Source organism: Palaemon carinicauda, chromosome 7 (genome assembly GCF_036898095.1).
Source record: "Palaemon carinicauda isolate YSFRI2023 chromosome 7, ASM3689809v2, whole genome shotgun sequence".
In the NCBI taxonomy this organism is placed as follows: domain Eukaryota; kingdom Metazoa; phylum Arthropoda; class Malacostraca; order Decapoda; family Palaemonidae; genus Palaemon; species Palaemon carinicauda.
The window spans coordinates 162712866-162728452 of NC_090731.1; the positions used below are offsets into that span (position 1 = coordinate 162712866).

The 15587-nt window shown below is 35.2% G+C and overlaps 1 protein-coding gene across 1 annotated transcript in view; it reads right to left on the reverse strand.

Moving 5' to 3' along the window:
* LOC137644117 (normal mucosa of esophagus-specific gene 1 protein-like) overlaps window positions 1-15587 on the reverse strand; it is a 1080087-nt gene that overhangs the window by 528656 nt on the left and 535844 nt on the right. The window contains exon 4 of the mRNA XM_068377087.1: window positions 8824-8881. Coding sequence (XP_068233188.1) covers window positions 8824-8881 — 58 coding nt within the window. The remainder of the gene's footprint in view (window positions 1-8823; window positions 8882-15587) is intronic.

Sequence of the window (15587 nt, forward strand, 5' to 3'; positions counted from 1 at the left end):
GAGAGAGAGAGAGAGAGAGAGAGAGAGAGAGAGAGAGAGAGAGAGAGAGAGAGGGGGGGGGGGGAGAATTTTCGTTGGGTGTTCAAAGGCTGGTAAGAATTGCTTCTTTTCATCTTTATTACCCATCTTTTTTATCTATGGCTGTATAACTTTTTAATTCTTTCTCCCTTATTCATAACCAAAAGAAAGCTGATGTCATCACCAAGATTTCTTACAAATTAACTACGTCAAACAGGACAGCAAAACAGCTTGCTTGTCATCAGTAGATATTTTTTAATCTGGACAAGTAGTTCACCGATTTTCAATAGACGCCGCCAGTAGAAATAACCTTATCTATATAATTAAACGCTGCCAGTAAAAGAACCATATCTATATCATTAAACAGAGCAGTGTAATTATTATCATTATTACTAGCAAAGCTACAATCAAAGTTGGAAAAGCAGGATGCTATAAGCCCAAGGGCTACAAACGGGGAAAAAGAGCCCAGTGAGGAAAGGAAATGAGGATATAAATAAACGATATGAGAGGTAATAAACAACTAAATAAAATATTCTAAAACAGTAATAACATTAAAACAGGTATTTCATATATAAACTATAATACGACTTATGTCAGCCTGTTCAACGTAAAAACATATGCTATATAAGTTTGAATTTTTGAAGTTCTACAGATTCAACTACCCAGTAAATGATAATTGCTCAACATGGAATACACATTTTTAAATTCATAAAGGTTAAAACGATATGTTTGTTTATCATTGTTAAAAATAACGTAACAAATTGATAAATAAAATTCAAACATTTATGTACCCGCTTAGCAGCGTGGGAGAATAAAGTCTACGGGATATAATTGTACAATTTCGACTCTTACCATTAACTAATCGACTATGCCATTTATAAGATAGTAGATTTTAGGAAAAGATAATTAATATGAGACCAATCAATGCATAATAACAAATGATGAACAGGAAATAAATGCCATATCATTATTTATCTTTGGTGGAAAGCAGAAAGACAGTTAATTTTTTTTCTTTTCATTACCTTGTTTTTCCTGACGGATAACATTTCTTTCAAATGCAAGCATATTAATTCGTCGTGACGTTCTATCCTACATTCGTGTTCTTTCATGGTTTAGAATAAAGAGGCAAAGGATTGTCCTTCCACTGGGCTTACTCTTACAAAATCAAGAGTTGGCCCTGCCCACATAGACTGAGAGAGAGAGAGAGAGAGAGAGAGAGAGAGAGAGAGGAGAGAGAGAGAGAGAGAGAGAGAGAGAGAGAGAGAGTGAGTTAAGGATGGGGGTCAGGTAACGCCAACTGTGGTTCGCATCCCGAACCCTGGTTTTGGGTTTTGAAATCCGATCTTGAGATGAACTCGCGAAAGAAATGGTGAAAATTGTGGTTCTTGGGGGGGGTGGGGGTAGGGGAGGGGTTTTTCATAACAATATTCAGTGGGGACAACGAAAAAAAAAACTGCCATTGTAAGACTAAGATATAAGATAACACATTGTTAAAAAAAAAATAAATACTTCCAATGGGCAGATATTTTTTATGATAATAAAAGAAATTCAAGTCCTGCCTCTGTCTTCTCTGTGAAGGACAACTATGTGAAAGAAATTCAAGTCCTACCTCAATCTTCTCTGTGAAGGACAACTATGTGAAAGGAATTCAAGTCCTACCTCAATCTTCTCAGTGAAGGACAATTGTGTGAAGGAATTCAAGTACTACCTCAATCTTCTCTGTGAAGGACAACAACGTAAAAGGAATTCATTTTCCCAACCACCATTTTTTTCCCCAAAAAACGAACTAAATAGTTTTTACGTACTTAACTTAGGGTGGAAGTTAAGAAATCTTGCTTAACTCTGACCAAATGCCACATAAATATATGCCTCTCTCTCTCTCTCTCTCTCTCTCTCTCTCTCTCTCTCTCTCTCTCTCTCTCTCTCTCTCGTGCACAAAAACAGTTAGTTCATTAGTTCCATTTGGTCTATAAGAGAAAACCAGGTATGATATTAACACCATACCCTAACTGTATGAACAAGATATTAATAGTTTCACCCAGCGCAGGTTTAAGAAATTATCAATTTATTTCAGTCACATTCAGTGGTATTCTAAGAATACAAAATTTGATCACGTACATTAAAGAACAATTGAGAGAGAGAGAGAGAGAGAGAGAGAGAGAGAGAGAGAGAGAGAGAGAGAGAGAGAGAGAGAGAGAGAATGTTAAGCATGCTTTTGTTTACTTTACAAAGATTTCCATCGCTAAATTCATTTGACAGTGTCAATCTTTAACGACCTATCAATTAGCAAGCTGTTCGTCCAACAATAGTGTCAACAAGTTTGTAAACATTTTGTAATATCAAAGGCTATGCGGGTAAGAAAAATAAAACACAGTAGCAACATAACTAATAATAATATATATGGAATGCCATAAACTGTTAGCCCAAATATAATTAATGGAATTAAAGAAGAAGTTTGAAATAATAAGCGTAGTTACAACTTAATGAGACTAGCAATCTATCAAATGAGCGGCGGTCTGGTTATGAGTTGGAAGGGTCGGGTGGGACTAGGAAGCTTCGGCTGTTGGCTTGAGAGGGGAGTTAGCTACTCAGTCAGTGTTGCCAGATGGGTTAGTCTAAATATCCCCAAAAACTCATGATAAAAAAAATCACAAAAATCCCCATTTTCACAAATATATTTTCTTCTGATCATGTAGGCTTTTCTAGGGATAATTCCCCATATCTGGCAACACTGGTTAGGCAACCTTTATGCAAGAAATGTTTCCTTCATTATAAACGAACTTGGTAATCATTAACCAAAAGAAACAGAGTTCATTTCCACGGGGCGTCCTTTTGATAGTATAGGTGTTAAGATTTAATCTATTAATATTACCAGAGACACTTAGGTCAAATAGTTTCCTTCATCTCTTGTTTATATATATATATATATATATATATATATATATATATATATATATATATATATATATATATATATATATATATATATGTGTGTGTGTGTGTGTGTGTGTGTGTGTGTGTGCATTTCTTCCAACATTCAAAGAAGGAATTTCAAGCTTAGGGCAAAAAGTAATGGTGTTTATAGCACAAGCAACCAAGTTCACAAACGCATAATATTCAACAATATAAAAATTCAATTTACCCGATATCATTATCAGCTTTCGCGATTAAAGTAGTTTTTACCTGGCATCACACTAAGCTCAAAAGTAGTTAATGATAATGTTATCAAAAAAGAAAAGAAAAAAAAAAACTATAGCTAGAGCAGTTGATACCTTCATGTTGCGTATTCGTCTTTAATCTAAATAAAGTTTCGCACACATGTATACCAACGTTAAGCAATGGCTTAGTACAATCTAAAATATTTCTACACTCCCTGCAACAGATTTTTTATGAAGGCCTACATGTGCCATGTCGTCTACTTTATCTTAGTTATTTGTTCAATTCTTCAGGGAACTGCCTTATTTGTTACTATACTATTATTATTATTATTATTATTATTATTGAGTGTTTCATGACGTACGTGTGACGTCACGTTAGGCCTAAAGGAATGAATCCACTATGATTTTCCAAAGCTTTTTAAGATATTCAAAATTTATCCTTGCAATTTGCACAGTACACTTAAATTCTTCGCAACAACCAAGAGAAAATTCCAGGGAATGAAATACTTCTTGAAAAAAATAGTAATTGCATTGGTCTTTATTAATTAATACATTTTCTTGTTTAATCTTCAGTTTCGCAAACGTGTAAAATAAGTGATGGCTCTCCCAAGATCAAAATCCAAAAATCAATTTATGAAAGTTTAGTTATATACGAAAACATATACATATTAAACTACTAAGTTTAAGTAATACGGTTTGTGAGCTTATACTTTTTTTAATGTATCGTCTCATCTATCGAGTGGTTTCTAATTTGAAACCACAATACGAATGAAAAAGGGTTGTAGCTTGGGTAATAATAATAATAATAATAATAATAATAATAATAATAATAATATCGATCTTTAACCTATTCCTGGAAAGGTAGGTTGCCAACGAGAGCGTAAAAACATAATTTCCCCTGTGTGATCGCAAGGAAAGAAAGCCCCTTTGATGGTATGAAAATAATGACGTCTTTATAGAATGGCGGTGATTTTAACGATCTCGCCAAACTTTTCTAAAGTTGAAAGCTTAACACTAAGCGTACAGTCGATTCTAAGAGGGAATTTCCACTTCAGTGATTCTCCCCCTTGCCAGAAATCAATCTAGATTTTCTTGAATTTGAAAGAAACTATTTTTTTATAAATATAAACAAAGAACTTAGCTTGAAACAATGGCCAGACGTAGTTCGGTCTACATAGAATTATGGATAAAAAGCAACAGTCATCCTAGGCATATTTAATCATCCTAATGAGGCAAAAATCCGTTAAATCTCTCTCTCTCTCTCTCTCTCTCTCTCTCTCTCTCTCTCTCTCTCTCTCATTTTCGTATGGGCGTGCCTTTGTTACGCAATACGCGTCAATTTTCTAATTACAGGTAACGAGTTTGTCAGAATGGGGCGTGACGTCATTAATGTGCCGGTGTTTGGAGATCTGGCTGCGATGGTCGATGGCTCCTTATTAAAAGCGTCTCCTTGATGCTATTTCAACCATCATTTATTTTCCAAGGCCATTAAAACAAATTCCTCATATGAAATTGCAGCAGTAATTATCGAGAGAGTAATGCGGAAAAGGGAAAAACAAAGAAATACCTAGAAAAAACCAGCAAGTCACGCTATTGTCAAACGAACACATCACCACTGGATGGCGTGCGATTGTCATTTGTTTTTAGTCATGTGATTTCCAAACGCGACAGTCATCGTCTTCGCCTTCCAGTCTTTGCGGTGCTTTGATATTATATCAAATGCTGCGTCTTATTATTCCAAGGATGACATTTCAATTTATGGGAAGACGTGGCATTTTTCTAGAGGAGTTCGAAACAACCTTAGTCTATTAATACATTTTTTTTTTCTTACCGTAATTTAAAAAACAAGCATTCAATATGGAAGCAATTTCCTACAAATTCAATATTAAGGGAAGTTATCTTCAGAATAAATTTTCCAGGAATATGGTGAATCTACAGCTAAGAAACTTACATGGGAAGACAAATCTTAGTTTTCATAACTCCGTGAATTTTATACAAAAATCATGAGCTTTACGCATTCTACTGCATAAATTTCCAGAAGAAACTAAAAAATTTATAAATTTTTTAAATTATTATATTCTAAGCGTTTCAATAATGTGAATTTGACAATACACTTTCAATATGCGGTGTGAAATGCTGAATGCCTGGAAATTTATACGCTAAACTGAAAGCGAAGGTCATTTAGAGTAGGGTTACCCAGTAGTATAGGACTAGAAAAGCAGCCCTTAAAATAAAATAACGTAAGAGAAATTATAATCACCCGATTCAATGGCTTAATAACTCGAAAAGGGAAATGGGAGTAAACTTGAAAAGCATCTCAGGGAAGCAAACGAACTTGCACTTTTTTTGAAATCCTTCCCCTATTCTTGCAAACTTAAAATCCACTTATCCAACCCCTAACTTTTCCCTCGACATGTAAATGCTCGCACACAATCTCTTGTTTCCAGCAACTAAAACCTGTACCTGAATCTTGTGTTTGTACACACCATTTTCAGGGGAAAATATGATGACAATTTGTGTGATCTATGCAAAGAGGAAGAAGACACCACCGAACATTTATTTTTATGCCCAAAGTTAGAACAGCTAAAGAATGTAGAAATAAGTTTAGGTATGCTGAAAAATCCTAGCAGGGATCTGGCTGCATTTATAGATAGGGCAATGAATATAAAAGAAGAGTTTAGGAAGCCCAAACTGATTACCACAACAGGTTGCCAAAACTGATGATAGCAAGGTGTTATCTATCCAATTTCAAAGTATAAGGGAATAAAAGTAAAGATTGTGAACCTCATTATGATATTAATTTATTTAAGGCACAGATGATATAAACTTAATAATAAGAATAAGCTTAGAAGCTTTGCACCTATCTATAAAGAGATAGAGTGCCCGCAAACTTATTTTGCGGAGTGAGCAATAAGGAACCAGGAACCAGGAACCATTAGCAAGAAATAACCGGAGAGGTCTGTTTTATATTTCAAGTATGACTACAATAATCACTGACGGCGCCGAATGATCTCAACAGTTCAACTATTAATGGTGTAGGAGTGGTAGCCTTAGCCTTGACCACAAAAGGAAAAACCCAGGATATTGTATTGGTTCGAATCACAAAAGCGCTCCCTTTTCATATAAAATCTTGCAATAATTTACTCGCACTTCAACATCCTGTTTTGTGTTTAACTATTTATCCTTATTGCCTGATTGTGCAACTTCTTGGTCGCTTGGATTTGTCACAATTCTAAGATAGGCAGATGTATGTAAATGTTTTTTAAAGTTGTGTCGTGAAAAAAAAAAATAAACACCCCATAGCAACAACAATTATACTTATAATTATTACTTGCCGTTCACTTTTAATGAATGTGTATTGCATGTCAGAAAATGTACCCCATGACACGAAAGACCAAAGCAGGGTACCATCTTGTGACAAAGACTTATCCATGGTAGTGGTTAAATATACATGTTACTAGGATTTTAGAATAGGTGCTAGTTATTTTGTGGCCCAATCTGAGACCTAAAGTAATGATGAACGAGGAAAACCGAATCTTAATTGTGTGAATCTCTAATGATTCAAATTAATGGAATATTTGTAAATGAATTAAAATTATTACGTGGGCGATATGCGCTACGAAGTTCCCGCCAATTCTACTACTGCAAGAGAATGGAACAGGAAACTGCTGCCCTTTACTCGCAACGCTTCCGCACAGCATTCGCCGCAAATGCAGACCTCGTTCTACAACCTTCGCTTGCCGTGAGAGTTAATTTTGCTCTCGGTCATTTTCGACTGACATTTGGAGGATAGGCAACCACCAAAGGGTCTATTAGAATGCCTACGGAAGGTCAATAATGAATAGGTGAAAGTTCAAAAGGTAAATGCACCTATTGTTTTACCCTGCCACTCACATTGCTATGTTTCTTTAGTTGGAAATTGAAAAGGTTTCTCTCTCCTATATTTGGTCAATTCTAATCATTTTTTTTTTATTTTTCATAAGCTATAGTAAGGAGGAGACATAATTATGGTACACACCGTAGAATGAATTGTCTTGGTAAAGCCAAACTAATTCCTTTATGAAATGTGATTACGATACAGATAAAGTACATACAGTAGAGCTTATTAATAATCAATCTACGACTTTAATTGAGAAAAAAAACAGGGTCTAACCGGGAAAGTAAGCAAGCGCGGAAAAAGGAAATAGAGAAATGACGAATAAACATGAAAAACATATAAATAAATAAATAAATATATATATATATATATATATATATATATATATATATATATACATACATATATACATACATATTATATCAGTAACAATGTTAAATAAAATCAGTCATAAACCATGAGAAGAGACTTTTGTCAACATATTCAATAGGAAGGCATTGGCGACAAGTTTGAACTTCTGAAGTTCAACCGATTTCAACCGATCATCACTCAGCTATTGAAAAAATAAAACTAGAATACTGCGTAGTATTGGGCCTTGTGGTAAATGCAAGACTTCAAATAAACTAAATACTATAATAGTAGTACATCTGAAAGATGTTCAGAATTTGAAAAATCCTATGCAACTTGTACAAAAACTAACCGAACGACGGAACCAGAGATTAATATCCTGATCAGTGATAAGGAATTTCACATACAGCCAGTTTTTGTCCAACATATTAAGATAAGAATCTACAGCTGAAAACCAGGAAGAACAAAACAAGGTAGATTAAAATAATTAAAACATGAAGACTTATAGCGTAAAATCTTAAAACTTTCTCAATAGGCCAATTTCTTGTGCAACTGAAGTATAAATTGACCGGATTTCTCATAGTAATTTCGCAAACACATACACTAACCTTTCAATTATTATCATTTCGGCACAATTATCAAGACGGACTAACAGCTGTCATTTCATAAAACAATAATTTCACCATTTTATACAAACTTACCAGTTTCAGTAGCATATACAAGGGAAGCCCTACTTTTTTTATAATGTAACAAGTGAAAAACGCAACAAACTTACCAGTTTCAGTAGCATATACAAGGGAAGCCCTACTTTTTTATAATGTAACGAGTGAAAAAAAGCATTTTAACAAGCATACCTATACTTGAAATTTTACATTTCCTACATGAAATAGATGTTAAAAGTTAGTTTTTCATAATTACCCGATGGAAAGGGGGAGAGGGGGGTTGTACTTTGGATGAATGCCATCTACAGCCGAAAGTTTCACTTCCCCTGAAGGTCCCCCAGAACGTCGCTAACCAACTTCCCCGAGATTGTTGGCGGACGGATAATTAAAACCACTTAACTCTCCCAGAAGATGAAACTTGCTCGAGTGTTGTCCATAACTTGATGGCAACTTATCTTCCCTGAGGAACAGGGGGAGGAAGGGGGAAGAGAAACCTTTTTTTATCTTCCTTCCTCACTCAAATTCAAAACTAAGCTTATACTCGTCTCTCGCCGGACTAAAAGGGAGGAGCACGGTCTAGGTATATTAGACCATGGGGAGGCTTACTAACTTGTGGTTGCAACGGAAGTTTGAAAGGACGGGGTGGGGAGGGGGTCTATGGTGGGTAGATGGAAGATTGCCTTCCAATTACGAGAAGACGAGATTACAATTTAAACTATAACGCAAGTTTCTCTGGAAAGGATATAGAGTAATCACTTACCTTTTGTGGTTTGTTGACGTCAATTGTTTGCCAACGAGCGAGTTCGTCGCGGTTAATCCTGGAAGAAAACCAAAAGATAAATACAACAATCCAATAAATAAGAATTTTAAGAGAGACAAACTTTGAATAACTGATAACTAAAATATAAAATGATCAATCATGTTCTAAACTACATATAAGTCTATTCAATCCAAAAGAAGAGTAAAAAACACTGAATCTTATGAAGCCATAATAAAAACATTTCTCGAGTGTAAGTAGTGATTTATGAATGTCCCTTCTCAATATGACATTTATCATCACTCAAAAAAAAAAAAAAACAGAAAAAACAAGTCATTTGGTAAATAACTCGTTGGGTATTGAAAAGTCAACACCTCCTCAAATGAATGCGATAGTCATTTTTTTCGCCCTTTTAATAGATGGGACTTTGCTACCAGTTCAACTCGCATTACCATATTAAATCGCTACTTGTAATCCCTTGCCTGCGAACCACAGCACGCCTGGTAGAGAGAAAATGTTAACCACACGAGATTTCAACAAATTACCACCCTATTCATGACCCTATATTCTCTCTCTCTCTCTCTCTCTCTCTCTCTCTCTCTCTCTCTCTCTCTCTCTCTCTCTCTCTCTCTCTCCATCGGACGTAATATGATTAACTTGAGGGGCAAAGGTTTTTAAGTGGCTTATAGTCATTCCTTTTAGAATTTTGTCTTCAAAGGATGGACGGTATAGGGTTTCATAAAAAACATCCAATGTGAAAAAATATATTTTTCAGGATAAGATGCTTTTTTGCATGACAATATAAAAGCTGTTATTTGTGCGAGAATACGAGGCGGTGTGATCATACCAGGCTGAACGTAAATAGTTTATCTTATTTTCGAAAGGTTCATACATCATACTATGCAAACTAAGTACTTTGGCAAACGTACACGAATTCACATAAAATCGTACTGATGGTTGTGTGTAGAGCCCGATCAATATTTAATCATGTTTTACCTTAATTCCTTAAATGGATTTAAATTACATGAAATATAAACATGGCTTGCAAATAATTTCATCAATTACCAAATTTGCATATACACAATAAAGCATTCTGCTCGTTCCACATATAGTTTCAGTTTGCTAAGTAATATTATTATTATTAATTGCTAAGCTACATCACTAATTGGAAAAGCAGGATGCTTGAAGCCCAGGGGCGCCAACAGGGAAAATAGCCCAATGAGGAAACGAAGCTAGGAAAAAAATATCTTCAGAACAGTAACATTAAAATAAATATTTCCTATATAAACTATAAAAACTATTAATACTATTAATAATAGTAGAAATAATGAGATTTGCGGACTGATTTTAACAGTATACCGATCTCCCATCTATAGTACAGAAAATAGTTATCAAACCTGACTGCATGGTGCACAGTAACCTTTGAAAGCGTAAAAAAAAGAAAAAAAAATCATACAAATATTCTAACATCGAAAGAGAACTGGTAGAGCATCGGCCTAGCGTGAGAGGAAACAGGTGCAGGAGGGTTCCTAAGAAGAGGTACCTTTAAGTCGTTTACAATATCTTTAACGATGCTTATTCTTTACAAGCAAGAAAAGGTTGGGTGGATTTCGGTGCAAAGACAAAGGAAAACTACAATATAATGTACTGTGCATCGATAGTGCCATGAAAATGACATATCTGATCTAAACAATCACTACCATATACTTTAAAACCGTATATATCTATAAAGTTTATTTCAATGTGTCAGTACATGTTAAAATCACTTATTTTTAATGGCTTTTACTGCGAAATTTAGCAACTGGCTGAAGCAATTAGTACTAATTAGCGTATTAGTACACAGCCCTCATTTTTTTAGAGTTCTACATTACACGTAGCGAGTGTATCTGATTGATCATTAATTTATCCATATCCTTTCTGATTAAAAATTTATAAATAGCTATCTGTTGCATATGACAGGAACTAAGCTGTGTGCCATTATTGGAAATAACAAGGAGTTTCTGCAGGGGAAAATATTAAGAATTACGTAAATGTTCATCCAAATTGTGAAATGATATGGTGGTTGTTCGTCCAAATTGTGATATGAAAGCTGTACTGTGATAGAATAATAGTTATAGCCAATAGCCACGGTATCTGGACTGTGGTTATAGCCACGGTATCTGAACCGTGGTTATAGCCCCGAGGTAGTAACCCAAGTCTGTAGGGAGAAGATAGAGGAAACTTCCAAACTTTTTCTTTATTTATACTATTTTCCCCTGGGCACAGGAAGGAAAAATTCTTGGGGAGATACAGTATTGTATTGTAATTCCCAACAAATAAAATAGCCTTTGTTTTAACTAAATACGACTGCTGTCCTATTACAATAATGAATACATTTCATAAATCGATCAAAACACGATTTATTTTCATTCGTGACCGGCCATGTTGATTTAAATTCAACCAAGCACTGAAGTCGAGTGAACTACTTCTCGGGCGGGTCCATATTAATCATCTAACGAAATATTTTCATTATAACTTATACAATTCTTTGATTGTAGCATCTTCCAAATCATATGATCTTGTGAAAAGTAATGTCTTTAGTTTCTTCTTACATTCAAGTGCTCCTCCCTTTAAGTCCTTCATTTCAGTTGGCAGTTTATTATAATGTCTAGGCGCTCCCCACCGATGGTCTGAAGATGAGCCTCAATACTTAGTTTGGGAAAAGTTTGAATTTTTACTTTTTCTTTTAGCTATATTTCACACACACACACACACAAATGAGAGGGTACGGAAATGCCGAGGTGAACATGTACGTTGGAAATCCAGAGCAAAGTTTAGGCATTGTGAAGCAAAGAATTTGATAAGTTTGACCTTTAAGTGGAAAACTTCCAAATTAACCCTTCCAAAAATGTAAAAAAAAAATATGAAAAAAAGAAATGGTATGTACGCACGGGAACTCTCAAACACACGCTATCTATGTATTGCATAATATACATGTACTGTATGTATATTCTTGTACAATTGCAGCCCACTTGCGTGTAAATATGTGGAATGTACTAAAGTGAATCTTTAGCCCGGCCAAATGAGAAAACACACGTTGCCACTTCTTCCAAGATCGTTGTAGAGGCAGTGTCAAAACTGTACCATAGAAATACTTTCAGCCTGTGTACTGTACTGTAATTGCATTAGAAACTCAGTTATGAAACTTATTTTATTTTTTCAATTACTTTATTTACTAACTCGACTTCTGTGGAGGGTTAGATTTAAACCCAAAACAAGTAACACACTACAATACACCAAAGGACAATCACGGATATGATGAATTTCATACATCTTTGTCTATTTTTTGAAAGTCAAATAACAAATACTGTATACCTAATAAATTATAACGATAATGATACACTTTAAGCTCGTAGTCATATACATCTACAATGGTTTACAGAACAATAAAAACAGGGTAGAGAGAGAGAGAGAGAGAGAGAGAGAGAGAGAGAGAGAGAGAGAGAGAGAGAGAGAGAGAGAGAGAGAGAGAGAATTGTAATGACTGAGTCAATATATTTATCCATCATGTGTTTTGCTATCAATTTTCAGGTGTCACATTATCCAAAGTTTCTTCTGTAATTTTCGATAGACCGGCCATTTTAAAATCATTTCGTTTCACTATGAAACTTTTCACTTGGCCTCAAATTAGGTCTATCAGGATGTATTGGAAGTGGTTGGGAGGACGCCCTCTTTCGGCAAAAAATTTATCTATAGCATGAATGTTATTATTTTTATATTAGAGGAGTACTCCTTTATTGTTTTTATTTTTTTTTAGGAGTACTACTATCCATCTTTGAATATTTTCATTTCAAAATTTTCTGTTATTATTATTATTATTACTAGCCAAGCTACAACCCTAGTTGGAAAAGCAATATGCTATAAGCTCAAGGGCTCCAACAGGGGAAAATAGCCCAGTGAGGAAAGGAAATAAGGAAATAAATAAATGATTAGAATCAATTAACAATATAACATTCTAAAAACAGTAACAGCGTCAAAACAGATATGTCCTATATAAACTATCAACAATGTGAAAAACAGATACGTCATATATAAACAATAAAAACTCTCATGTCAGCCTGGTCAAGTACATTGACTTGAAGCATTTATTCATAGCGTGCGCACACACATACGCACACACGTGTTTGAACGGCAACCATACGCCTGCTAATCCCAACCTAACAAGGGGCTCCAGCCTAGAAGGTTCGCCATTTTTCAAGGTATTAACAAAGGTTTTATTACTTCTACAATGACATGCGGATTCCAATACTTGACCTGAGTATCGAGACTGTAGATGTAGCACCATGTATGACACGATTCTCAAATATGATATTTAAGAACAGTTTAAAGTATTAAAAATCAACACCTTTAAACATAAATAGGTAAATTTGTATTTAAGAGCGTTTTTCTATAGGGAAAAGTTGGTTTTTACTAGGAAAGGTTTCCCCGTCCGTAACTATAATAATACCCACAAATCCATGTTTTGTTTATATTTCCGAGTAATACGCTTCAGTTTTGTTGTATAAGAAAAATTTAGTAAATTACTTTAAAGAATGTAGAAAAAACACATGCACTCTCTAAGAAATTAACAAAGTGGAAAAAAATCTCAACAACCAAAAGAAAAAATATACGGTTAAATAGCCATTTCATGCAGGCTGTTACTTGTGAGATTGTCTGGCCATGAACAGCTGTCCTGGATTAGCCCCAAATTCCCAGGTACCTGATTATGGAAGGGTAGCCTACTACCACTCTTTAGTTTCTCTTTTAAATCACTTCGGAAGTGTCCGTTAAAGGGATGGGATAATAAACACCTACATACTATTATTTTCAACATGGTACCATACTCTTTCACCTACAGGACGACCACAATTAAAAATGCTATGATACAAAGGTCGGGAGACAAGAAAGAATGCCTTAGTCCGGCTGAACGATCCCCCGGTCTCAGAATTCTCCTTGATAATTACCTGCGCATGCGCGAACATTACCGTTTGCCAGGGCATAAGAGGTTGATGTTTTATTTTCCTGTAATGTTAGTGTGCGCAGCTCAACATTACCGCTTACCAGTACATACGAGCTTGATGTTTTATTTCCATGCGAGCTAATGGCGGAAAATAACCATTATACAATGTCAAGGAGAATTCCGAGACCGGGGGATTGTTCAGACCGTCACACCGGCCTAACCATCTTAGATAGAACTTCAATATAACTATACCCTTGCGCCCTTCACTGATACTAACAATTAACACGGAATACTCCTAGGGATACTCTAAATACTTAATAACGTATACCACAAGCATATCTTGTAGGTTACGGTTTCTTAATGTTATAGGTAAACCGCCTTAAAAGTTCGGATGTATATATATTTCTGAAACTATTCATTTGCGACGGGAACGAGTGTCATTTTCGAAGAGAGAGTAATTTTTTCTATAAGAAAAAGTAGTTGTTTTCCTAGGTTACATTGCCCTGTAATACACTACAATGAAACCAAAAGGGTAAAGTGAGTAAAGTATGGGGTTCGTCGAGTAAGAACACTCATAGGTAGGCCTGGGATGGGTGAACGAGAGATTGTTTATCATATAGTGACAATGCAATAGTTAATACTTCATAATTTCAATAAACTGAACTCACCGGAAAAGTGACGTCTTTAAAACACACGAACTTTCACTGTCATTTTTAAACCGAATAAAATGTCATAAACACGCGGTGAAGTTTGTTGTTGTCTTCATACAATCAAACATTTTCAGCGTACACGGAAAACAGCAGACAAATCTGAAGCTATCTTACATTGAAAACAACCTGAATCAGACCAATAGATGTTACAAGAAGCAATTAGTTTACTCTAAATAAACTAGACAACTACTTATATTCACATATAATGTATACTATATTATCAGCCGTAACTAATCCACTGCATAGACAAGGCCTCAGCCAAGTCCTTTCAACTCGCGCTTGCTATGGTCTTTCTATGCCCGGAAACTTGTCAATCCATTGTCTATTCATCCTTCCCTTGCTTCATTTACAATCTCTATAGACATATTCTGTTATTATTCTTGTTCAACTATTATCTGTCATTCTGGTTATATGTTCTGACCCTGTCCATTTATTGTTCTTAGTTTGGTCTCGTATCCATGTTGGTGTTTTTCGGTCTCTTAGTGTTATCCCCATCACTATTCTTTCCATATATCAAGGAAGACTCATTGTTTCAATATAGCTCTTCTTTTGTTTGTTGGACTAGCGAGTTCATATACATTATTTGCTAATTAAGTTTCCGAAAACAGTAGTAATGACCAGAATATCGTAGCGAACACCTAGATTTCTAGAGTACGAAACCAATGTGAAAATGATAAATAGATATTTTTTAATCAATGGAAACAATAATTTCATTGTATAGGGATTGTTCGAAATGTGGGTTCTCATTCTCCCTAGTATATAATTTTATTAATATCAGATAACCATAAAGAACGTTTTACCTATATGAAAATAATTATATCAAGTGCAAGCGGTTAGCCACTCCCGACCCTTTAGGGAGGAAAAGCATGAAAAAAGAAGTGATCACTATCAAGATCATGTTACTTGCGCGTTAATAACGAGAATAGGTGGCTCATATAACATGATTAATAAAGGCTCGGGGAGGAAGATAGCCAATGAGACATGGGCCGGGTGTTTTCGGCGGATGTTCCAGGGAGGAAGTTAAAAGGAAGGAAGCAGAGGATGGCCGCCAGTGTGGTTTTTTTTTCATCTCCGGGTTA